At 37.4% G+C, this 26,828-nt stretch overlaps 1 protein-coding gene and 1 long non-coding RNA gene across 2 annotated transcripts; both read left to right on the forward strand.

The window, feature by feature from the left end:
- Positions 1-5,719: 5,719 nt before the first annotated feature.
- On the forward strand, positions 5,720-6,539 carry LOC118491529. Its single transcript, XM_035989380.1, has 4 exons — positions 5,720-5,940; positions 6,017-6,083; positions 6,247-6,359; positions 6,490-6,539. The coding sequence occupies exons 1-4, from the start codon at positions 5,868-5,870 to the stop codon at positions 6,537-6,539; spliced, it is 303 nt and encodes a 100-aa protein (XP_035845273.1). The 5' UTR covers positions 5,720-5,867.
- Positions 6,540-6,869: 330 nt separating this feature from the next.
- Positions 6,870-11,649, forward strand: LOC110868506. The gene is made up of 15 exons (XR_002552508.2): positions 6,870-6,899; positions 6,991-7,053; positions 7,147-7,194; positions 7,559-7,620; positions 7,715-7,762; positions 8,017-8,067; positions 8,254-8,399; positions 8,488-8,672; positions 8,751-8,867; positions 9,091-9,174; positions 9,706-9,804; positions 9,952-10,419; positions 10,942-11,035; positions 11,144-11,221; positions 11,342-11,649. It is a non-coding gene; the product is annotated as an uncharacterized LOC110868506 (long non-coding RNA).
- The last annotated feature ends 15,179 nt before the right edge of the window (positions 11,650-26,828 follow it).

The following is a 26,828-nucleotide window of genomic DNA, read 5'->3' on the forward strand; positions in this document are numbered from 1 at the left end:
GTAACGTACGGATTTGTCAAGAAATAAGCAAATGACTGTTCGCTATCATGAAATAAAATCTTCGTGATGCAATGACCGTTAGGGGGGAAGTAGAAATTTAAAAAAAAATCTACTCACTAAATGCAAAAGTCGGAATTCCAATAAAAGAAATTTAAGGACTTTACCTGGAATTTCATGTGATGATCGGGTGTTAGATGACATTACCATGGAATGTCGAACATAGCGTATTCAGCATAAATGAAATAGGGGGAATTGCGAAAGCATGTGACTTCTTTTACAGCGCCAATAACTGTGAGTCTCTTTAGACTAAGTAGCGACTGTTGTGAAATCTTGTTCTAATGTACCTCAGCGAGATTCGTGTCGTTTGCATGATCACGTGGCAAAGTGCTGCATTGCAGTCGGTAGTTCTCCCGCTGCCGGGATTAGCATCATTGCGATCGTGCCCAATCATGTATTCCCAAGGCCTTGTCTCGAAAGTCGTGTGTGATATACTTCGACGTCCGCTGATGTATAGTTTAAGTTTCATGTATAGTTGCGCAATAGTGTTTTGTTCCATGTAGGTTACCCGCTCGGGTAACTAAAAAGCATAGACAATATAGATAATGGCGTTTTGCCCGAGTTGTTAGTCACTGTTTCTATGTGAGGGCCCTTAATGAATTTCGACATAAGTGAGTTTTCCAAATGTCCTATATGCGTATTATCAAAACACTCAAGGTTTTGCTTTCTATGTGTAATCGTTTCGTGCACTGTATATCAACACAACACTTGTGTATGTTTAAAACCAAAATTGTTGAATTATTGTTTCAGCAATGGTTGGAACCCATATTCGAGTGCTAGGCATTCTATATGTATTCACAGTCTTAGAAATCTAAGTCCCCAGAGGAAAGTGAGGTTAGAGCCTAGGTATCTCTACAGAAACCTAATTCGCTGTAACCTGGCTCTGATACCAATCTGTCACACCCCGGAATATCAGAGTTGGCGTGACTGGACCGGTATCTTCATTGCACAGCGGAAGTGTTTGAGCTAAGACTTCTAGAAAGTGAACGCCGCTAAGTACTCGAATTCCCATGGGTTCTCCTATTCCAACCGTTCCATATTTTGAAAATTTTAACCTAAGAAAGAACATGCGAGAAAAATCAACATAAAGTTGAGCGAGTTCATAGTTTGTTTGTTTTGTATCAAATGCGTCATAAAATACTTGAAATCCTGCATTTGAAACCCGGTTTGTGAGAACATAGTATTCCAAAACGTTTGTAATGTCATATATGTATATCAGTAATGAAATCTTTGTGCATTGCACGAAAGAGAGTGGGCCGAGCCCGAAAGAGTCTTTGTAGGCAGGACCAACATGTCCTCCTACTTGTACATTAGTTGAAAACGTTACCAAAGTTTGTAAATCCATGTATTTGTGAGTTTACATCAAATGAATCTTAAAAACATTTGAAAGTTTTGAGTATCAAAAGCTGGTATGTAAGCGTCTATGAACCTAATGATCATTAATGTGTAGCTAAGACATTAATATGTGTGCCGACATAGGAAGCACTCAACCCGGTAGACGATTTAAGTGTCGATTCACTTCGATAGGGACACAAAGCACTCTAAGTGGCCACACAAGGACCGTGATTGGGGCTCGCCTGTACCCGATAGATCTACCCCCTGTTCCGTGGTCCTTAAAAGGATTAATGATGCCTAAGTTAGCGCCTATTCGCACGTGATCCAAGAATTCATTCCATAGCTTAATCATACCCTAGTTAATATGTATTTCAAAAGGAAAAGGGGGACATAAACCCATTGGGTTGTCTCGTTGTTCGTACGCAGACCAACCCAGTCCTGTTGTAGTAACTAGGACATTCCCGTCACCGGCACATACCAGGGGGTAGCGACTGTTTATTAAAAACACAGGACTCAATTCATGAAAATCATGCACGTTTTGTAGAACCGGTATGTTTAGTATAAATCGTTCGTAAACCTTTCGAGTTCGTTGAAATTCATTTGCAACATGGTTTATAAATATGTGTTTTCCACCCCCGAAAACATTTATAAAAATGTAAAACCGTAAAAAAGTGGGGGTTATGAATTCACCTTGATATCCCTATGCAAAGCTAGCTTAGCGTGATTCCGTAGTGTCGTTCCAAGAATGTGTACTCGCTAGCGTGCAACTAAAGCATTCCTACTTAAGGAATAATTATGAGTTTTCTAACCAAAAACGGTAACCAAACTACGTGTCCGAGCTCTACCGAGTCGTAGATAAAACGACTCTACGAAGGTGTTGTTAGTTTGACTTAGAATAACCGATCAATGGTCATTTGATCCCGTTTAAGGCCAGGGATATTTACTAAGTCTAAGGAATACTTAGCGTTCGAGAGGTTAAGGATATATATATTTATATAAAAATATAAATATATTTTGGAATCGTATTAGTCGTCTCAAAAGGTAGTACGTGTATGTAATCAAATATTCGAATAAAATAACACACGCTATAAATTCGTATAGTGTGTATTCATTCGATTCCCGACTAGTCGTCGCTCCATCTGCCGTCGTCAGCAGCCACCATCGGCACGTTACCATCATCTCCCACCATCATCATCAGTCATCACTGCCACCGCCACTAAGACACCACACCGCCGCCGCCACTGTGCAGCGGCTCTCCTTTTGCTTCCGATCTGCAAGTGTGAGGAGGGGGGGGGTTGCTCGGCCGATCTTGAACAAGAGGGAGAAGAAGGGGTGTTGAGGGTGATTCTTGTATGTGTGGTGCGTTTGTAAATATAATCGAGAGAGAGCAGAGTTCTTTAGGTGTAAATGTTTGAATTGTGAAGGAGGAGAAGGGTTGGATAAGGTTGCAGACAAGTGAATTTGAGAGGAAACAGAATAGCGGCTGAACAAAAAAAAAAGAAGGGTTAGGGTTTCTATACTCTTATATAGCTAGGTTTAGATCTTCTCTTAATGGGCTGGGGCCCAAGGCCAACGAGCCCAATCACCGTGTTTTAAGTGGCCCGTTACTTACACGAGATCTATTTAAGAACCCGAGGTCCGCGGAATGTGGTAAAATAAAATTTTAGGGTCAAAGATATGTAAAATAGTATCGTATATCATTATGAGACTCATATTTTGTCTGTTGCGTTATAACGCGTAAAATTCGTCGTTGATCGTTTTTAATCCATTTTTCGATCTGATTTCAACTACGTATATTAAAATTTAATTACGAATCTAAATATATCGTAAAATTTAAGTTTTGAAGGTAACACGCGTCTCCGATGCTTCTGTTTCGTTGCCGGTGTGTTTTCTGCAGTCGCGTGTTCGTTTACGTTTGTGTTTTGTGACATTCGAAAGCATGATAATTTCGTAAAACGAAATCCATATGTTTAAATTATTCGTATAAAATTCATATTTGTCGGCCTTGTCAGTATTTTGTCCGGTATCAGTTCGTTACCGCTTATCGCTAGCAGATTTCTCGAAAATCACCAAACGCGCTCTGTAAAGTCAGATAGGCGTTCCTGTGCATACTAAGAGCCTAATTAAGTGAATTCGTGTCTAAAACACTACTTATTATCGCCTTAAACATTTGTTAATTGCGTAACTAGAAGCCATTAATTACCGATTGTCACAATAAGTATATAAAAGATAGGATTTTTATTATGATTCAAGTCTCGGGTTACAACATTTGAAATGAAATACGATTACAAAGGAATACAAGTTTCCATAAATGAAAAATATAACCAACTTGCTAAATAAGGAAAATTACAAAAAAAGAGGCATTACAGACCACCCCTTGTGTGATAGAGTGAGTTGTGAAGGAATGTGATGTCAATTGATGATTAAGTGTGGTGTGATAGAGTGATGATCACTTATTAATTTTTCTCATTTTTTGTAGCAACTAGCTTATGTTTATAAAATTTTGCCATACCTTAGATAGGTTTCTTTATTATATATATTATGCATTTTATATAAAGGTTCATTAAAACCTAAACCGTGAAATCAAACTGGAACCGAATCAAATCGTAAGTAACGGTTTGGTTTGACTCGGTTTATTTTCTATGGTTTGGTTACGATATTAACTCTATAACATTTTCAAAGTTTCGTGAACAGTGCATATATAATATTTTAAAGATTGGAACTACAATTACAACTATATGCCCCTTGGCTATGAAATTTGGGCCAATCCAATTTACGATTTTGCCCCCGCTTTAAAATTACGATTTTGCCACCATTTTAAAATTACGTTTTTACCTCCAGTTCAAAATAAAATTATGCTTTTGCCCGCAGTGAAAAATTACAATTTTTCCCTCAGTTTAAAATTACGTTTTTGCCCTTTTGTTTTTTATTTTCGCTTTATGTGTAGTTATGAAATTTGGGCCAAACCAATTTACGATTTTGCCTCCGCTTTAAAACAACGATTTTGCCATCAGTTTAAAATTACGTTTTTACCTCCGGCTCAAAATAAAATTATGCTTTTGCCCCCAGTGAAAAATTACAATTTTGCCCTCAGTTTAAAATTACGATTTTGCCCCATTTTTTTTATTTTCGCTTTATGTAATAGAATATAATTATTATTACACCTCACATTTCACATAATTAGCATAGATCAGTTGTTTAACCCGCATACATACATTGTGGTTATCTGGGTTCGAATCCTATCATTGCAAGATTTTGTTTCTTTTGTTTTTTTTTTTTACCCTAGGCTACTACCCAATAAAAAGATAGAGAAAATTATGTAATATTTTTCTTTTATTTTATCTCCTCTTCCTCAATAATATTTTTGTTATTTATTCCTTCTTTTTTTGGGAACTTTTATTTGATTTTCTCTTATTCCTAATTTGTTATTTTTTAACCAAATGTTATTAAATCAATAACATCTTAACCCTTTTCATCATACGTTCTTTCTGTGGTGTAGCGCGGGTTAAACCCTACTAGACGTAATTTATTTTTTATGTGTAGATATCGTTTTTGTTATGGCACGACTTTTTTTTTGTTTTATCTTTTCTGACAAACCGTATTAATTCTGACCGAATAACATTTAGCATCGATATTATCGAAACCAACATTCATTTAATGGTTTTCCGATCAATGTAGAATATGTGCCGATATTATTTTGGACATATTAGGACTTTATTTTTGGGTTTCTTTTTTCGATTGCTATAGTGAGTATCGGTACCATAATAAGGCATAATAATACCAATCAAATTCCTCTTTCGGTTGTTACATAAAGTGTCGACATCATACTGACTAAATTGATACCGATAGAAAACCCGCTGCGAAGCGTGGGTTATCGTCCTAGTTCAATAGTAAAAGCTAGTGAAATTCATATTTAAAGAGTTTCTCGTAGCTCTTGGATAGCATTTTTAATATTTTTTTTTTAAAATAATAAACAATGTGAATTATGAATCATTGATGAATTTCTTCCATAGTAGTTTTAAGTGGTTCAAAGTTATTAAATTTAAAGAGTTTCTCGTAGCTCTTGGATAGCATTTTTAATATTTTTTTTAACAATAATAAACAATCTATACTATCTATAATAAGAGAAGATGAGCTGATGTAAATCTGTCTATGTGTCAACTCCTAAGCTATGCCACATGTCAATGATGATGTCATAATTCCAATTTATAAATTTATAAATAATCTATAAATCTGATTTTTATTAGAATTAATTAATGGTATTTTTAGGCGGGACAATTTAAAACATTTCAAATTTGAAAGCCCCTTTTAAACACATCTCAGATAAAGATTTTCTCTCTCTTCCATCATTCTCTTTCTAAAACCAATTTCTCTTCCATCATGCTCACAATCGCCCTAATTCCCCCAAATCTCAACCGGATTTTCTCTCTCTTCCGTCATTCTCTTGCTAAACTTTGAGCTCAGTCTCATCAGCAATGGCGCCTCTTTCATCTCTACATTCTCATCTTCACAATATTCCATCTTCACCTGTTGTTCCTCACATTACAGGTATATTTACACAGACACTATTATCTATACTTAATATCATGCCTAATTCCCCATATTTTTGACTTGATTTCTTCAGGATCCAAGAAACCCCATCATCAAAATCTCATCTTTTGCAAGACCCATCAACAACATCAAGATTTATGGTAATTTTCACTGTTTAATTCCTTTCTATGGAGTATTTAGTTTATTCAAATAGACCATAAAAATTGAGAAGCAAAATGTCCCCCTTTTTTTGAGTCCCAAGTGTTCGATCAAAAGCCACAATGAAGTTTGCATTTCTTTTTTACATTTTTTAAATTATTTCAGCTTAAATGTTGAAGATGGATCTCTAAAAGTTCAAAGAAGAGGTCTTTTGATGCACACTGTATTTGGTTCATTATTTGCACCTGCAATGGTTCCACTTGCACTTGCAGAAGAAGGTAAAGACACATTGAAATTGAATATGAAGTATGTTTGTTAGTTATTTATGAAGATTTATAGATATTTAAATGTGAAATCTGTGTTATTTTACCGTTAATATTTTTTGGAAAATGTTTGTGGTTGTATTAGCTGTTCCAGAGGGTTACCAAATCTACACCATTTTTTTTGTGGGTGTTTGATTTTATTTCGCAAAAATTATGGGTTATATCTAGATCTTGCTTTTATTCTTGAAAATGACTTTGTGTAGATTAGAAACCCTAGATATTAGCATTGGGGATCTGGGTTCATGGTAAAATCAGTTTGATCGAAAGAATCTGAGATGGATCTTCATTTTTATATAATTGGTTATCGAGTTTTGAAACCGATGATTGTTATAAGAAACTGAGCATGGGATCAACGATTCTTTCATGTTTCAAATGTTTTTTTGGGTATTAATAGTTGCTAAATGCTTGTGTTTTTTATAGGTTTTAGTCAAACATAGTAAGCAGCAAATGTCTGAAACAAATGATGGCAACCCCATGCCCTCAAAGGAGCAAGAGGTAGTATATATATACTCAGAACATTATATTTTAGTTCTTTTTTATAGATCAGAAAACAAACGATGTAATACGTTCTTGATGTGTTATGTAGGAAGCAGTAATCAAGAAAAAGTATGGAGGGTTGTTACCAATGAAAAACCCGTTAATCTCGAAGGTGAAAAGTGCTTTTTTTCGTTTGCTTGTGTTGGGAAGAAAAACGGGTTATAAATTTTAGGTTTTGACATCTTTCTTGGTCGATCTTGCACAGGACCATGACCGGGCTTTCTTTGATTCCGCTGATTGGGCACTTGTAAAGGTAACTAATCGAACTTTTTTTTAATTCCCCATAAGCAATTGAAACCGATGATTGTTATAAGCAATTGAGCATGGGATCAACGATTCTTTCATGTTTCAAATGTTTTTTGGGTATTAATAGTTGCTAAATGCTTGTGTTTTTTATAGGTTTTAGTCAAACATAGTAAGTAGCAAATGTATGCAACAAATGATGGCAACCCCATGCCCTCAAAGGAGCAAGAGGTAGTATATATATATATATATATATATATATATATATATATATATATATATATATATATATATATACTCAGAACATTATATTTTAGTTCTTTTTTATAGATCAGAAAACAAACGATGTTATACGTTCTTGATGTGTTATGTAGGAAGCAGTAATCAAGAAAAAGTATGGAGGGTTGTTACCGAAGAAAAACCCGTAATCTCGAAGGTAAAAAGTGCTTTTTTTTCGTTTGCTTGTGTTGGGAAGAAAAATGGGTTATAAATTTTAAGTTTTGACAACTTTCTTGGTCGATCTTGCACAGGACCATGACTGGGCTTTCTTTGATTCCGCTGATTGGGCACTTGGAAAGGTAACTAATCGAACTTTTTTTTTAATTTTATAACCGTGAGAACCATCAATACTCTGGTAATCAATGGGATGAGATCAAACGAAACTTGCGTTGAGCAAGTGGCCTTCAAGGGTTTATAGATCTTGAAGATTAATAATTTCATAATAAGATCCTAATCAACACTATAAACATCGTGTTTTTCCATGGTTTATAGAGATTAAGATTCTATAAGTGCATTTATGGAAGCTAAACATTGTTATTATTTTGTGTATCAGCAAGGATAGAAGGCCAAAGGACCGTTAGAAGCCCTCCGCCCGAAATTACAGGTATTTGATACCTTCTTCTTTGCCCATTTATATAAAAGTAATGTATTTAAACGGTTAACAAACCGATACTCTGTAAAGGACTTTAATCATGGTCATATGATTGTCGAAATAATTGAAAAACGATCATTTTGAAACATAAACAAAATTCAGTTGTTCCTAATGAGTTTGGCTTTTTTGTTTTATCAGCCAACACCGCAACAACAATCACGTTCAAGGCGCTCAGCTTATGCCCCCGCAGGTGAAGGCGAAGGTATTACAATCGGATCTTTAAGAACATTGAAGCATTTGTTACCGGAAGGAGTCCGGTTGATTACTCCAGACCACCTGGAGAGGTAATTTAACAAATTTACCTTCTTTTACCCCAGTATTTTTCTTCATTTTTTTGTTATTTTTAGATGAACCTGGTTGACTGGTTTATAGGAATGGTAGCAAGTCGACTTGGTGAGGAGTTACTAGACCCAAAGATCAATGAACGACCTTCTTCAAGAGCTTTAAAACGAGTCTTATTAGTGTGCCTTCGGTGTATAGATATGGATGCAAGTAAGCGTCCAAAAATGAGCCAAATTGTACACATGCTCGAGGCGGATGACTTCCCTTTTCGCAAAGTAAGTATCTCACTCCTTTGCGTTGAAGTCAAATCAAGTATCGAGCTCTAAATGTTTTGAGTTGTTTATAATTTACAGGAATCGCGGCCACCTAAAGACCCAAATATGCGTCGACCAGATGCATTTGCTAGTTCTAAATGCTTCCCCAAGATGCTGGTTCTAGCTTGGAAACAAGTATCCAGAATAAATTAAGCGGTATTTGTAACGATTATGCAAGCTTCTATATTGTCACGTATGTTTTTACTTATATTTTTCGAAATTTTGTTGGTGAGTGGTTGTGTGCAACATAACACTGTTTTAGAAGTGATAATGAGCCATTTAAGGTCACAATTCTCCACTTTTTATAATATTTTAAAATTTTCATATGAACAAGAAACTTAATTTACTAAATGAAACTTCTTATTTTCAACTGTTGCAGGATGCACAAGACCTTGGAATCGCCACTGAACTGCTTCCTTTAAGTAGGCCAAATGAAGAATTTAAAGTCTCGCTTTTTTATGCTGTAAGTTGACTCTATGAACATATATTTTATTTTATAGTTATGTAAGTTGCGTTAATTTTAAATATATCAGGATTTGATTGGATTAGATGGTGACGAGCTTGCTCCGTGGATAATCTTTAAAACGAAAATAACCTCTCTTTGGTTGATAATAGAGCCATATAACAGTCTAAGCATCTATTTTTTTTTTTTTTTTTTTTTTGCAATGCTGAATGAAAAAAATTGTTAATCATATACTGATATTGTTTGTTAAGCCACTAATATGAAAAATTTACTTATTGTCGTTATTGGTAATTAATTGGCTTTATTTTTGGAAGCCTAATCAATCCGCTCGGAAAAGAGCTATGTGAATTGCAATCCTAATCCAACTACGGAACAATACTGAACGACGGAGTTATTCAAAAGAGTCATTCTGTCAAATATTAGCTAACTTCCTTTTCATTTTCTTTTATTTTCTCTAACATAAAAAGAAGCCAAGGCATTATTTTTATTATATATTAATGAAGTTTGTTGATTATTGTGTTACATATGTAGGTATGGGTCGGTGTATGGGACGATGGACAGTGGTGTTGGATGGCATCGATGGGACTGAATGAAGGATGTCATGGGTCAAATGGGCTGAACGGGTTGAAAGTCAGTCACCCAACTCCCTTTTTTTAATATATAGAACATCATATATCATTTTATTTTAAGTTTAGAAGTTTGAATTTACTGAGACTTTGTTTTTTGATGCTTTGATTGTTTGAATTTACCAAGATCATGTGTTATTTGTGTTTTTAGTAGGTTTTGAGATCAAAACGAAAGAGTGGTCATCCTGATCTTCTCCACTGATGACACCAACAGCAACCGTTGAAATCATCTTCTCCTCTTAAAGAGCTGATGATCTTGGGAAGTTACAATTCTTTGTTTTTTCACATATGATTTTGCTTTGGCGATTTTATGAGGATGTATTCTGATTCATGTCTATAAAGTGTTTCTAGGGTTTGTTGTTTAGAGACAAAAGTCATGGCTGGTTCTCCTTAAGAGTTTTCATTCATTTCTAAATACAAAATGATTTCTAATATAAAATGCTAATGGTTCTCCTTAGTAGAACTTTGACTTCTTTCAAGTTATAATGATTTCTAATATAAAATTGCTACACAGGTATCTTACTGATGGAGTACTCCTTCGCGAAAGTCTTTCCGACCCGGAGCTTAAACAGTATTCGTTGATTATACTAGATGAAGCTCATGAAAGGAGTCTAAAGACGTAAGATCTCGTGTTGTATTCCGTAACCTAGAATGAGTTATATAAGCTTTATGATGTCATGCTAGGTTATTATCTTGGTGGAAGTTTTATCGTATTGTTTAGATGTAGAGTAAAAGCAGAAAATCAATGGCAGAGCTTGAATGGAAACTCGGTAGAGGCCGGAGTGCCGGACTCTAAAAATGCAAATCAGTGGGGGCGAACTTTTAAAAATATCCTATATTTTACACTAAAAAAACAATTTTTCGGAAATTTTCAGTATAAATAACGCTATAAAATTCATTAACATTTAAGCAGTCAAAGATAAGTTCTTGGACCTTAACACTATAAAATTCATTAACATTTAAGCAGTCAAAGAAGAAGTCATCTGATTTACAAATATGTCCTTTTTTGCATGATCAAGTTTCTAAACTTTATATGATGACCTTTTTCATTGAGTTTTTGTAAGTTAAGGGGCTTCATCAGGCAAAAATAAAGTTCAAGGACTTATATACGGATCTAATCCACGATTGTATTTGTTTGTAGGGATATATTAATGGGGTTGATGAAGCGGTTGATTAGACTGCGTGCCTCCAATTTGAAAGTGTTGATCACTTCGGCTACACTTGATGGTGAAAAGGTGTCCAAATTTTTCTCTGACTGCCCACTTACACACTTAAAATGTCAAGTTTTTCCACTAACTAATAGGATGACCCTAATGACTTTTGTTGAAGTTTATTCTTTATAGATGCTCTTAAACAATTGTTTCTGATTGATGCTATAAATGAAAATGGCACCATCACGAGAATAGGAAAAACTATGTCAGGTATTGCATTTTATAACTAATAACATCATTTAGGCCTATCACATGATAAAATGCCTTCATTACTAACGTGTTTAATGTTTTTTTTTTTGTTTTTTTGTTTTTTTTTTTTTTTTGTGATAGAGCTTCCTTTGGAACCTTCACTAGCAAGGACTTTGATCGAGGCAAATGAGTACGATTGTTTGACCCAAGCTTTGACTGTAGCTACTATGTTATGGGTTGAAGGTACATTGCTTCCGCCCTTTGAAGAATGGAGATGGAGATGGAGCGGTAGATGAGTGATTAGAATTTGGGGCCGTATTTGGTATAAGGGTTTTAATGGGCCTTCAAAGTCTAACCCATTATAAAGGTTAATTGAATCAAATATAAGGGCTTTATTGAATTGTTCAATAACATTTGGGTATTTAAATTAGGTCATGTTTTAATTATTAGACAACATAAAATTAGGTTATGCTTTCATTTTAGAAAACATATTATCAATTAGTTAGCTAATTTCTATATCAAACATGAACTAATAATATTTTCGTAACACAATAATAAAATTTTTATGTCCTAACACATATTGTCTTTAAAATTGTTTTATAAAGATATGTAATTAAACATAAACAATTTAAATGATGTATTATAATCTATTTCGATGGTTATTAAACCTACCTGTGTGGTCACACGGGTCCTACAACTAGTGTGAATTATGAATCATTGATGAATTTCTTCCATACTAGTTTTAAGTGGTTCAAAGTTATTAAATGAAATCAAACTAGAATTACGACCCGTCGCAATGCGGCAGAGATTCTTTAGTTATAACTAAATCGATTTAAGACGCGCACGTTATGTTGAACCTGTCAAACAGGAAAAAAATAGACGATGTAAAAACGTTCACCCACACACGCACGTTGCGTCGTGGTAACTTGTAAAATTTAGAACGAAACGTAAAAACGTTAAACCAAAGACGCACGTTGCGATGTGTTAAGTCACAAAATTTAGAACGAAGCATAAAGCGAAAAATTTGCGGAAAACGAAAACTATAAAGGACCAAAGCTGAAAGTAAAAAAAAAAGTTGTGAGGATAGATTGCAAAAGACAAAAAGTTTTGTGTTAAAAGAAAAAAAACAATTAGTTTTGGGTTAAAAGTAATTTATGAAATAATTTTGGGTGAAAAGTAAAAAAATCATTTTTTTTTTTGAAAAACCCACAAAGCCAAGGTTACAACAATCATATGCATAACCATTTTTTGTTTGAAAAAACCCCAAAGCCAGGATTACCACACATAAGTAAAAAATCAAACTGGTTAAATTGCAAAAGATGAAAACTTTTGAATTAGAAGTGAAAAATCAAATTAATCAATGGAGTTAAATTGTATAAGATGAAAACTTTTGAATTAGAAGTGAAAAATAAAATTAATCAAAGAGTAAACTGCCATTTTGGTCCCTGTTGTTTGGTCACTTTTGCCACTTTAGTCCAAAACTTAAACTTTTTGCATCTGGGTCCCTGTTGTGACAACTCGAATTCCCAAGATTCTATTTCGCATCTATTGCACGTTCTTGTATTGTTTAGTTGATTGATTTCACAATTAATTGCTATGGAATTGTAGGCGTTTAAATACAATGAAGTGTATTATGTGGTTATGCATGGTTATGTATTACTTGTGAACGATTTGACAAATACTTAAATGTGGTGGTGAAACTGTAAATTGTATATCTTGTGCATGAGATATGTGATAGATAATTCCTTAGGGTGTTTTGTGTGAATAGTGAAACTTTAACAACTTAAAACCCTAATCTCCTCCCTAATCATTCACTAATCATTCTCAAGAATCAAAAACACGTACTTTCACCTCCTCTAATCCCCTCTACAACACCTCCTTATCATTCTTGGATTCACAAGTTCTTGGCATCAAGTTGATTATCAATCCATCTAGAATCAAATCAAGGTAAGTGTTTAATCATTGGTTGTGATTAATTGTTGATTGTTTGATGATTAGCAATGCTTGATTCTTGTAATATTTGCAAACCCTAGCATTGATTTGATGGTTGTGTGCTTTGAATTGATCCTGATTATTGTAATGTGATGGTGTTTAGTTGTGTGATGATTTGTTTGTGATAAGATGCAAGAGCTGTAGAATGGTGATTGATAAATGGGTTGCAATGATCGCACTGAATGAAATTAGGGTTTTTAGCGTAGAAACGTAACTGCTCAAATGCACGTATGATGATGCCAACTTGTCTGACTTTTGATTGTAATCATGTAGTCTGAGTTTAATATGTTACGTAAGGTCCGAATATTATCATTATGCACTACCCGAACTTTAGAATTAAACATTTGAGGTCTGAGTTTGTGTTGAGTGAACATCTGATCCGAAGTACTCAAGAGGGGGGGGGCTGGTCCGAGTTTAATTAGTTAATGAGGAGTCTGAGTTTAAGTAATAGAATTCAGCCGAGTTATGTATGAGCATGATGGTCCGAATTTAAATGAACAATATAGGGTCTGAGTTTAAATTAACAACATGGTCCGAGTTTATTATGATGCCCCTGTCCGAGTTTATCACAAACTCCCTTGGTCCGAGTTTAATGGGCCTCATGTCCGAGTTTCAGCTTCCCCATACCCTACCCGAGTTTGTAAGCCCCCACCTTTGTCCGAGTTTAAACATCTTGGAGGCTGCCCGAGTTTATGGTTAAATTAGGGTCCGACCTTAATGAGTTATGTTGTCCGAGTTTAAGCTTGGAACCCCTCTTGTCCGAGTTTCTTGTATATTCAAGGCCTGAGTTTATTTGTTAAGTGAATTCCGAGTATAATACGTTAAGATATCCGAGTTTAATGATCACATTAGGTCCGAGTATATTAAGTTGAGAATGACCAAGTTTAAATGACTTTCTAAATGGACCGAGTTTAAATGATTACCTATTGGATCGAGTTTAAAACATGACCATCCATGTCCGAATTTGTATGTTAATTATAGGTCCGAGGTTGTATGCTATGTCATGTGTTACCCGACTTTCAAACAGGGGAAGCCCCCCACACTTGTCTGATGTTGTGCTATGTCTGATGCTGTGTAATTACCTGATGATGTGTAACTGCCTGATATTGTATATTGATCAATTTGAAACAAGTAGCTGCATGATATATTATGCTGATTCTGTTAAGCTGTGTATGACACCTGATTCCCTGACTACGTTAAACGTGTAAAGTTTAATAAATGATGTTAATATGTAAGTATGTTAACGGTGACCCTTAGATTATTATACACGTAAGAATGAACCGTGAAATCAGGGAGGCTATGCATGAATTACGTGAATAGGATTGACTGCTTACATGATGTATGATTCTACGTGAATGATCGTATGATATTGAATGCAACTGTAATGTCATCATGTACACAATAAACACACACAACACAATCGCTTGGATATCAAAGATGTGTAAACCCTAATTTGATACAAACACTTACATCGTGTCATGTGCAACACATCCTAGGTCGTGTGATACGGACTTAGAGATTTATAAACCCTAGAAGCAATAACATACCGAGCAAACCAAGGTGAGTTCACACAGCCAAGGCATGGGGTTCCCAGGGTGGGAATGGGATTGATTACTTACTGGTACTTATTTCTACTGGAACGTAGTGATGAGAATTGACGAACTATGGTACATACTCAGCTGATTGAACTACGACTAGACTAGTAACACTTATTGAACTGATCTTCGCACACCTGCCAAGAGTTGGCCGCGATATTATGACTGACTTCGCACACCTGCCTTTGGAAGGCCGCGAACTGTAATTTACTAATCTTCGCACACCTGCCTGGTAGGCCGCGATACAGATAAACCTAGTCTAGAATACTTGGGATGACCATCCTCTAATATCTTCGCATACCTGCCTGGGAGGCCGCGATGGAAACTAATACGATACATGACGTAACGAACGAACATACTACTACTCACGCTATACTGTTACTGAACTGTTAACTGTGAACTCGCTCAACTAGTTGTTGACTCTCTGCTGCATGCCTTGCAGGACATTAGGTACATATGGAGCTCGCACAGGGAGGAGCAGGTCGTTGTGGTGCATGGATCGTGGATGTTTTGATAAACTTACAACACTTGAACTATTTACATACATTGTATTTTCTTTGTTACGCTTCCGCAACTTAAACTATGTTTTGTTGAAACATCAATCGTATTGAATGACTTGTTTACATTTATTATACTTGACATTAATTACATGTTCGATATGATTGGTGGCTTGATCCTGGTCAGTCACGCTCCCAAGCGGTGATACTCCGCAGGTGGATTTTGGGGGTGTGACAGATTGGTATCAGAGCCATTGGTTATAGAGAACTTGGTTTTAATATGTGAAAAACGTTTTTATTAAAACCAGACTATAACCAGAACAGTGCTCTCAGCGATCCACGACGACGCTTCGCTCCACGTGTAAGACTCGACATCCTAGGTAATAAGGTTCATGTTTATTACCTGCTTGCTAGAACTGCGTAGAACTTTGCTCGTAGTATGTTTACATTACTTTGCTCACTACTTGTTATTGCTTGAGAACACCTACGTGCTTACACTTTTCTGTCATCGCCCTACTCGCGAATCACTCTCACTTACATTACTTTTTAGATCATGTCTGGAAGAATTAGCATGACACAAGCCCAGCTAGAGGCTTTCGTTCAAGCTCAAGTTGCTGCGGCAGTTGCAGCAGCTCAAGCAGGTCAACACGCGCAGCAGCCTGTCTGCACGTTCAAGAACTTCATGGACTGTCGTCCAAACTCTTTCAGTGGCACCGAGGGGGCGGTGGGACTCCTCCATTGGTTTGAAAAGTTAGAGTCAGTATTCGAAATGTGCGAGTGCCCTGAGGCTCGCAAGGTCAAGTACGCCACTGGCACTTTGGAAGGAATCGCGTTGACTTGGTGGAACGCCCAAGTCCAGATCTTAGGGTTGGCAGCTGCTAACGCCACACCCTGGAATGATTTTAAGGAACTTATCAAGAGGGAGTACTGCACACGTGAAGATATTCACAAGTTGGAGGACGAGCTGTACAACTTGAAAATGGTTGGATCAGAGATTGAAGCGTATACTAAACGGTCGAACGAGCTAGCCGTGCTGTGTCCAACTATGGTAGACCCACCATACAAGCGTATTGAGATGTATCTCAAGGGTTTGGCGCCAGAGATCCAAAGCCATGTGACATCGGCTAATCTTGACAACATTCAGGCTATTCAGCGCCTCGCTCACCGTATTACAGATCAGGCAGTGGATCAGAACAAACTGCCAAAACGTGTCAAGGCTACCACTGCTGCTGTCACCACTTCTGCTACTCCCAGTGACAACAAGCGGAAATGGGAGGGGGATTCCAGCAAGGGATCGGTTTCTGTTCAGTCTCAGCAGCGCAAGACAAATGACTACCAGAATTCGAGTCAGCAATCATCTGGTAGTCAGGGGCAGGGTGGATATCGGGGAATTCACCCACTGTGTAACAAGTGCAACAAACACCACAGCGGAAGATGTCGCAGGGAACAATGTCAAAGATGCCTCAAGATGGGTCACGAGGCTAAGGATTGTAGAAGCTCTCGACCAGCAAATCAGAACCAGCAACTCCCACCGCCAGCTCCACAGAACCAGCAGCAGCAACCACAGCGTGGAAACCGGGGATGTTTCCAGTGTGGGGCAGAAGGTCATTACAAACGCGATTGTCCTCAGTTGAATCAGAACCAGAACCGCAACAATAATCAGGGCAACGGGAACAACAACAACAACAACAACGGGGGAAACAACAATAACAATGGCAACGAGGCAAGAGGTCGAGTTTTCATGTTAGGAGGAGGAGACGCAATGAACGCTAATTGAACTCATAACTTATCTTGGATTTTCATTATTTTGTTTACGCTACTCAAACAAAGTTTGGGTTGAACATTAATCGTGTTTGGTTTTATGAAATTATTTTACTTATTATATTTTATGTTTGGTATGATGGATGTTTTGATATTATTGAGCGCACCTGCCGTATTTATGGACTTTATGAACAGGGTGTGCAAACCCTATTTTGCGACTTCTGGCTACGTGAAGTCCACTCCTTAGGCCATGTGGTGAACTGGGGTGGGATTCAAGTTGATCCATCCAAGGTAGATTCGATCAGAAACTGGCCTGCACCGCGCACACCGACGGAGATACGCCAATTCTTGAGTTTGGCGGGGTATTGCAGACGATTCATTAAAGACTTATCGAAGATCGCGCAGCCGCTTACTATGCTGACACAGGAAGGTGTCACCTACCATTGGGGAGATTCCCAAAAGACCGCCTTTCAGTACCTTAAGAATAAGCTTTGCAGCGCACCTATTTTCTCACTGCCGGAAGGCACAGATGATTTCGTGGCTTATGGTGATGTATCGATACAGGGTCTCGATTGTGTATTGACACAACGGGATAAGATTATTGCTTACGCTCGCGACAACTAAAGATTCATGAACGGAACTACGCGACGCACGATTTAGATCTGGGAGCTATTGTTTTCGGGCTTAAGATATGGCGACACTACCTGTACGGTACCAGGTGCACGATTTACACCGATCACAGGAGTCTCGAGCATATCCTTAAGCAGAAGGATTTAAACATGCGTCAACAAAAATGGGTTGAACTACTGAACGGCTACGAATGCGCCATCAATTATCATCCAAGCACGGCCAATGTTGTGGCCGACGCCCTCAGTCGAAAGGACGCCCTACCTAAGCGCGTGCGAGCGCTACAGCCTAATATTCAGTCTGATCTTCCTGCACGGATACGAAATGCTCAGGTAGAAGCATTGAAACCAGAAAACGTCATGGCTGAAGCCTTACGCGGCTCGAGGCAACGGTTAGAACAAAAGGAAGACGACGCTTACTATGTAACAGGATGTATTGGGTCCTACCCTATGGCGATCTACGCGAACTTGTGATGGATGAAGCACACAAGTCTCGATACTCGGTACATCCAGGGTCGGACAAAATGTACCACGACATCAGAACTACATATTGGTGGCCTAGCATGAAGGCCCACATTACAAATGATTGGCTTGTGCGAGAGTCAAGACAGAGTACCAGAAACCCTCAGACTTACTTCAGCAACCCAGGATACCACAGTGGAAATGGGAAGAGATTTCCATGGATTTTGTTATGGGCTTACCTCGATCCCAGCGTGGGAATGATACTATATGGGTGATCGTGGATCGACTCACCAAGTCTACACATTTCCAGGCTGTAAAGGAAACGGATAAGTTCTCCACTCCCGCAGACATCCATCTTAAAGAAGTTGTTTCTAGGCACGGGGTGCCCATCTCCATATCCTCCGATCGGGATGCACGATTCACGACAGAGCTATAACAGTTACAATATCAGCATTCAAACCGCTCCATTCGAGGCATTGTACGGACGTAAATGCCGGTCACCTCTCTGTTGGGTAGAGGTGGGGGATAGTCAGATTACGGGTCCAGAGATTGTAGTGGACGCCACCGAAAAGATTGCACAGATACGACAACGCATGGCGGCAGCACGCGACCGTCAGAAAGCCTACGCGGGCAAGCGTAGCAAGCCTTGGAATTACAGGTCGGGGACCGGGTTTTATTAAAAGTCTCACCCTGGAAGGGTGTGATTCGATTTGGTAAACGAGGCAAATTCAATCCACGGTATGTTGGACCGTTCGAAATCACTGAAAGAACAGGCCAAGTAGCCTACAGACTAAACCTAACAGCTGAACTCGGTGCAGTTCACAATGTATTTCACGTGTCAAATCTGAAGGAGTGCCTGTCAGATGAGACCCTCACAGTTCCTTTTAAGGAACTCACTATCGACGAGCGGTTGCAGTTCGTCGGGGAGCCAGTTGAAATCACGGACCGGGATGTTAAGGTCCTCAAACGCAAGAGAATCCCTCTTGTTCGAGTTCGTTGGAACTCCCGACGTGGCCCAGAGTACACCTGGGAACGCGAAGATCAGATGACAGAAAAGTACCCCAGTTATTCGAAATCAATGCATCCACTACTGAGGCTGAAGCTACTACTACTGAATTTCGGGACGAAATTCCAAATCAACGGGGGGATGATGTGACACCCCAGGAAAACCAGTGAACGATATAACCTACCTAGCTTCCTCAGTGAGTGCGTACCAAATTTCGGGACGAAATTTCTTTCAAGTTGGGGATAATGTGACAACTCGAATTCCCAAGATTCTATTTCGCATCTATTGCACGTTCTTGTATTGTTTAGTTGATTGATTTCACAATTAATTGCTATGGAATTGTAGGCGTTTAAATACAATGAAGTGTATTATGTGGTTATGCATGGTTATGTATTACTTGTGAACGATTTGACAAATACTTAAATGTGGTGGTGAAACTGTAAATTGTATATCTTGTGCATGAGATATGTGATAGATAATTCCTTAGGGTGTTTTGTGTGAATAGTGAAACTTTAACAACTTAAAACCCTAATCTCCTCCCTAATCATTCACTAATCATTCTCAAGAATCAAAAACACGTACTTTCACCTCCTCTAATCCCCTCTACAACACCTCCTTATCATTCTTGGATTCACAAGTTCTTGGCATCAAGTTGATTATCAATCCATCTAGAATCAAATCAAGGTAAGTGTTTAATCATTGGTTGTGATTAATTGTTGATTGTTTGATGATTAGCAATGCTTGATTCTTGTAATATTTGCAAACCCTAGCATTGATTTGATGGTTGTGTGCTTTGAATTGATCCTGATTATTGTAATGTGATGGTGTTTAGTTGTGTGATGATTTGTTTGTGATAAGATGCAAGAGCTGTAGAATGGTGATTGATAAATGGGTTGCAATGATCGCACTGAATGAAATTAGGGTTTTTAGCGTAGAAACGTAACTGCTCAAATGCACGTATGATGATGCCAACTTGTCTGACTTTTGATTGTAATCATGTAGTCTGAGTTTAATATGTTACGTAAGGTCCGAATATTATCATTATGCACTACCCGAACTTTAGAATTAAACATTTGAGGTCTGAGTTTGTGTTGAGTGAACATCTGATCCGAAGTACTCAAGAGGGGGGGGGGGGGGCTGGTCCGAGTTTAATTAGTTAATGAGGAGTCTGAGTTTAAGTAATAGAATTCAGCCGAGTTATGTATGAGCATGATGGTCCGAATTTAAATGAACAATATAGGGTCTGAGTTTAAATTAACAACATGGTCCGAGTTTATTATGATGCCCCTGTCCGAGTTTATCACAAACTCCCTTGGTCCGAGTTTAATGGGCCTCATGTCCGAGTTTCAGCTTCCCCATACCCTACCCGAGTTTGTAAGCCCCCACCTTTGTCCGAGTTTAAACATCTTGGAGGCTGCCCGAGTTTATGGTTAAATTAGGGTCCGACCTTAATGAGTTATGTTGTCCGAGTTTAAGCTTGGAACCCCTCTTGTCCGAGTTTCTTGTATATTCAAGGCCTGAGTTTATTTGTTAAGTGAATTCCGAGTATAATACGTTAAGATATCCGAGTTTAATGATCACATTAGGTCCGAGTATATTAAGTTGAGAATGACCAAGTTTAAATGACTTTCTAAATGGACCGAGTTTAAATGATTACCTATTGGATCGAGTTTAAAACATGACCATCCATGTCCGAATTTGTATGTTAATTATAGGTCCGAGGTTGTATGCTATGTCATGTGTTACCCGACTTTCAAACAGGGGAAGCCCCCCACACTTGTCTGATGTTGTGCTATGTCTGATGCTGTGTAATTACCTGATGATGTGTAACTGCCTGATATTGTATATTGATCAATTTGAAACAAGTAGCTGCATGATATATTATGCTGATTCTGTTAAGCTGTGTATGACACCTGATTCCCTGACTACGTTAAACGTGTAAAGTTTAATAAATGATGTTAATATGTAAGTATGTTAACGGTGACCCTTAGATTATTATACACGTAAGAATGAACCGTGAAATCAGGGAGGCTATGCATGAATTACGTGAATAGGATTGACTGCTTACATGATGTATGATTCTACGTGAATGATCGTATGATATTGAATGCAACTGTAATGTCATCATGTACACAATAAACACACACAACACAATCGCTTGGATATCAAAGATGTGTAAACCCTAATTTGATACAAACACTTACATCGTGTCATGTGCAACACATCCTAGGTCGTGTGATACGGACTTAGAGATTTATAAACCCTAGAAGCAATAACATACCGAGCAAACCAAGGTGAGTTCACACAGCCAAGGCATGGGGTTCCCAGGGTGGGAATGGGATTGATTACTTACTGGTACTTATTTCTACTGGAACGTAGTGATGAGAATTGACGAACTATGGTACATACTCAGCTGATTGAACTACGACTAGACTAGTAACACTTATTGAACTGATCTTCGCACACCTGCCAAGAGTTGGCCGCGATATTATGACTGACTTCGCACACCTGCCTTTGGAAGGCCGCGAACTGTAATTTACTAATCTTCGCACACCTGCCTGGTAGGCCGCGATACAGATAAACCTAGTCTAGAATACTTGGGATGACCATCCTCTAATATCTTCGCATACCTGCCTGGGAGGCCGCGATGGAAACTAATACGATACATGACGTAACGAACGAACATACTACTACTCACGCTATACTGTTACTGAACTGTTAACTGTGAACTCGCTCAACTAGTTGTTGACTCTCTGCTGCATGCCTTGCAGGACATTAGGTACATATGGAGCTTGCACAGGGAGGAGCAGGTCGTTGTGGTGCATGGATCGTGGATGTTTTGATAAACTTACAACACTTGAACTATTTACATACATTGTATTTTCTTTGTTACGCTTCCGCAACTTAAACTATGTTTTGTTGAAACATCAATCGTATTGAATGACTTGTTTACATTTATTATACTTGACATTAATTACATGTTCGATATGATTGGTGGCTTGATCCTGGTCAGTCACGCTCCCAAGCGGTGATACTCCGCAGGTGGATTTTGGGGGTGTGACACCTGTGGTTTCAGTTTTATTGCCATTTTGGTCCAAAAATGAAATCAGGTCATATTTGTCTTATAAAATCCTGCTATTTTGTCCTTTTCCGCAGAGGCAAAATGATCATTTCTTTTTTATAAATAAATACTATATTTTATAAGACAAATATGACCTGATTTGCCCTTGAAAAAATGACAAAATTGTAGGATTTTATAAGACAAATATGACCTGATTTCATTTTTGGACCAAAATGGCAATAAAACAGAAACCACAGGGACCCAGATGAAAAAGGTTTGAGTTTTGGACTAAAGTGACAAAAGTGACCAAACCTCATGGACCAAATTGGCAGTTTACTCTTAATCAAAAGGGTAAATTACCAAAGATTAAAACTTTAAACTTAAATTGTCAGAAATTAAAACTTTAGGGTTAAAAAGAAAACAAATATTAAAACTTTAAACTTAAATTGTCAAAGATTAAAACTTTAGTATTAAAAAGAAAAATTCTATTTTTTTTTTTGAAAAACTCCCCAAAATGTTACGACACATGTATGCATATACAACTTGCTTCTTTATAGGTTAATAATAATAATATTCGGTTTAACTTCTAAGAATCAAAATCAAAATATTATCCTGTTTAATAAAATAAAATAATTTTATCCATAGTTCTGATGTTGCAATCAAGTACTTTCAAGGTTAGGTTTGAACGAAAGATTTTTGTTGGCTTCAATAGTTTGAGAAATTGCCTGGAAAGTGCCGACGTACTTTTATTTTGACAATGGTTGGCATATGTGCACGCAATCTTCCGTGTACAAAACGTTTTCTTCCCGGGGTTGGATAACTACATAATAAAAATTATTATTATTATTATTATTATTATTATTATTATTATTATTATTATTATTATTATTATTATTATTATTATTATTAATATTATTATTATTATATTATATTATATTATATTATATTATATTATATTATATTATATTATATTATATTATATTATATTATATTATATTATATTATATTATATTATATTATATTATATTATATTATATTATATTATATTATATTATATTATATTATATTATATTATATTATAAACTTCTTAGTACAATGTTTTTGTCCTTTGTGGTTTTTTTCATCTTTCTTTTTACTTTTCTATTTTTTTGTTTTTCTTTTTAAGTTGAAATTGAATGTGATGTTATACATGTGACAAAATGAACGGTCTAATATTGACCGAACAACGTTAGTACCGAAATTGATATTCATTTTTATTGTTTCGATCGATGTAAACACATCTTGGTATTTTTTGGTCGTGTCATGACTTTTATTTGTTTCTTTTCCGGTAAGTGTCGGTATCTTAATGAACCGAACCAATATTAAACCAATTCATGCCATTAACGTTATTTTTACTATTGCGGCTACGTTTCCATTAAAAATTGGGTCGCCCCGCCACAAAGCACGGGTATAACCCACTAGTTATATTATAATAACACAACTTCTTAACTACAATCAACTGTTATTTATTTATGTTTTAGCCAGCATAGGTTTTTTATTTGAACGTTAGACACATGAATCCACCTCATTTATTAACAAGGTTTGTTTAATATATAAACATTTACTATTATACAAGACCTTAAGCATTTGGTGTTAACATGTGATGTAACGACATGCCATGTGGATAAAATGAATTCCTTCTATATGCTTCTTTTATTTGCATCTTTTCCCACCCTTTTAGTCTAGCGTGTATAAACCTTCATTTTCATTTGCTACACATTTGAGTGAAAGCATATTATTACAACATTTAATTAATAAATTACATTATTAATTATTAATTTGTTTAATATAAAAACATTTACTATAGAGCGCGTATAACCCTACAGAAAGCGGGCGATTTCTTGCGCATCATGAAGCCTAATTTTCTTTGAGATTCGTTTGTATAACTGTCTGTGATTAGAGGTTGATCATCCAATCTCTATAACGAACTCGTTAGCAATAGTAATCAATCTGAAGGTAGGGTTTTTTTTCGTTTCTTTCTTAAATCGCCGCCTTAGAGGTTGTTCTTGAGATTCTGGCTTATTAATCTGGATGTTATTGGTCGCGGTTAACTGAGTTTAACTTAGCTAGATTGATACTCTGGGTTAATGTGTTAAGAATTGATTTTCGGCTCTAGGGTCTCAGGATTAGGGTTTTTTCTTTTGTTCGACTGGAGGTTATTGTTTTCTTGTGATTTGTGTGCATGGAGGGTAGAAGTGACGGTCAAAGTTCGTTAAAGGAGGGTGGCACTCCGGGGACGGAAGAGAAGTCACCACCGGTTCGTGGGATTGGGTTGCGAGTGACTAATATTGAGGGCAACAATCGGTTTCCTAGGCGGGGTATGTACTCAACCAGCAACAGTTCGGTTATTGATGGTTTGTTCAAAATATCTAAACCTGTGGAGTTGAATGCTGATCTTGCAAGTGGAGGAAACTATGCGGCGGCAATGAAAGCTTCCCATGCAAACCCTAATTTGGTTGATAAAGTGGCGATGACCAATCAGGAGGCTAACCAGGTTAACGTGGTAACTCCGAAACCTTTGTCATACGCTGAGTCGGTTCTGAATAATAATAATGCTAAAAAGGTAAATTTCCGAAACCTGGCTAGTATAGAGAAACAAGATGGTTGTGATGTCGTTCTTCCAAGGGATTCGGTTAGGGCGGTTCAGGATAAGCTTGCTAATACCTTATATGGTTATTTTCTGGGTGACCGTGTGGCTTACCCGGTAGTAGAATACTTTGCTCGGATTAATTGGAAGAAGTTTGGGCTCCAGAAATCCATGATGAACGCTAATGGATTTTTCTTTTTCAAATTTGGTGATGAATCGGGTATGATGAATGCCCTGAAAGCTGGCCCGTGGATTATCCGCTCTCAACCTTTATTTTTAAATGTTTGGTCGGCTTCTACTAAGCTTGAGAAAAAGGAAGTGAAACAATTACAACTCTGGGTAAAGATTCATGATGTACCGATTGCTGCTTATACGGAGGATGGCTTAAGTCTTATTGCAACTTCGATTGGGGAACCAATAATGCTTGATTCGTTTACCACAACTATGTGTATGGATGCGTGGGGGAGGAGTAGCTATGCTCGGGCACTTATTGAGATTTCTGCTGAAAAAGATTTTAAAGAAGACTTAGTCATTGCGGTTCTAGATCTCAACGGAGATGGGTTCATTAAGGAGAAGTTATATGTCGAGTATGAGTGGAGTCCGCACAGGTGTAGCCACTGTCATGTTTTTGGTCATTCTGATTAAGGGTGTCCGAATCAAGTTAGACCTAAGATGAAGCAAGGGAACATGGGAAACAATGGGAAGCAACATAAGGAGGTTATGAATAATCGTGGAAAGGGTAAGAATAGGGTTGATGAAGATGGGTTCTCGACAGTTGATGAGAGAAAGACTGCAAAAAGAGCGGGGTTTCCAGTCAAGAAGCAACCACCAAAGTTTGAATATAGGCCAATTGGAAGTAAGATGGCTGGAGGTACCAACAAACCTGATAAACCGATTAATATAGTGTCTTCTAACCCTTTTGATGCTCTAAGGGATGAGGTGGGGGAATCTAGTAGATCTGGTCGTGATATGGAAGATGAATTCGATAACTCTGATGATGAGGAGGTGGTTGAAGTGTATAATGAGACAAATGAATTTCTAAAAGCTGACTCGGGCCGTAATGTTCACAAAAAAGGGGCAAGCACTCCTTCTCCCAAGGTTTTAAATGATTAGTCTGGCTGTTTGGAATGTTCGAGGCTTGAACCGGCCTCTTAAACAGAATGAGGTTCGTCAGGTTGTTAAAAACAATAAGCTTAGTTTGTGTGCTATTTTAGAATCTCATGTCGACATGGATAATCTTCGTAAAGTCTGTAATGTTGTCTTTAGAAGGTGGGACTGGACTTCTAATGGGAGTTGTTGTAATAAGGGTGCTCGTATTATATTGGGTTGGGATCCGGTGGAGGTGGATGTTATGGTTCTTGCTCAGTCGGCTCAAGTTTTACACGCCCAAATTAATTGTAAAGACAGTAAGAGAATTTTTTTCTGTTCGCTGGTTTATGCAGCAAATTATTATGTTCACCGTCGAGAACTTTGGCAGAATCTTCGTGTGCACAAGGCTTTCATTCATGACAAACCATGGGTCATAATGGGAGACTTCAATTCTGCACTCAATCTTGAAGATAGGTCGATTGGTAGCTCCTCTATCTCTCCTGGTATGCGTGATTTCAGTAACTGTGTTGAAGATATTGAGGTTTTTGATATTAAGCGAACAGGTTTTCAATACACATGGACTCAAAAACCTAAAAAGGGTGTCGGGTTACTAAAGAAGATTGATAGAATTATGGGTAATGTTCCTTTCGTTACTTCTTTTCCCCAATCGGTTGCTGAATTTAAGCCTTATGGAGTTTCGGACCATTGTCCGTGTGTTTTGAAATTGTTCTCGGCTGAGAAGCCCAAACCGAGACCTTTCAATTTTGCAATCTTTTTGGTGCACAAACCGGGATTTTTAGATATTGTTATGGCGAAGTGGAATATCAACGTGGAGGGGGTTCACCAGTTCCGAGTCGTTAAGAAACTGTCTCTTATGAAGTCTTCTCTTCGTGCTCTTTTATTTAAGCAAGGG

Source organism: Helianthus annuus, chromosome 4 (genome assembly GCF_002127325.2).
Source record: "Helianthus annuus cultivar XRQ/B chromosome 4, HanXRQr2.0-SUNRISE, whole genome shotgun sequence".
Classification (NCBI taxonomy): domain Eukaryota; kingdom Viridiplantae; phylum Streptophyta; class Magnoliopsida; order Asterales; family Asteraceae; genus Helianthus; species Helianthus annuus.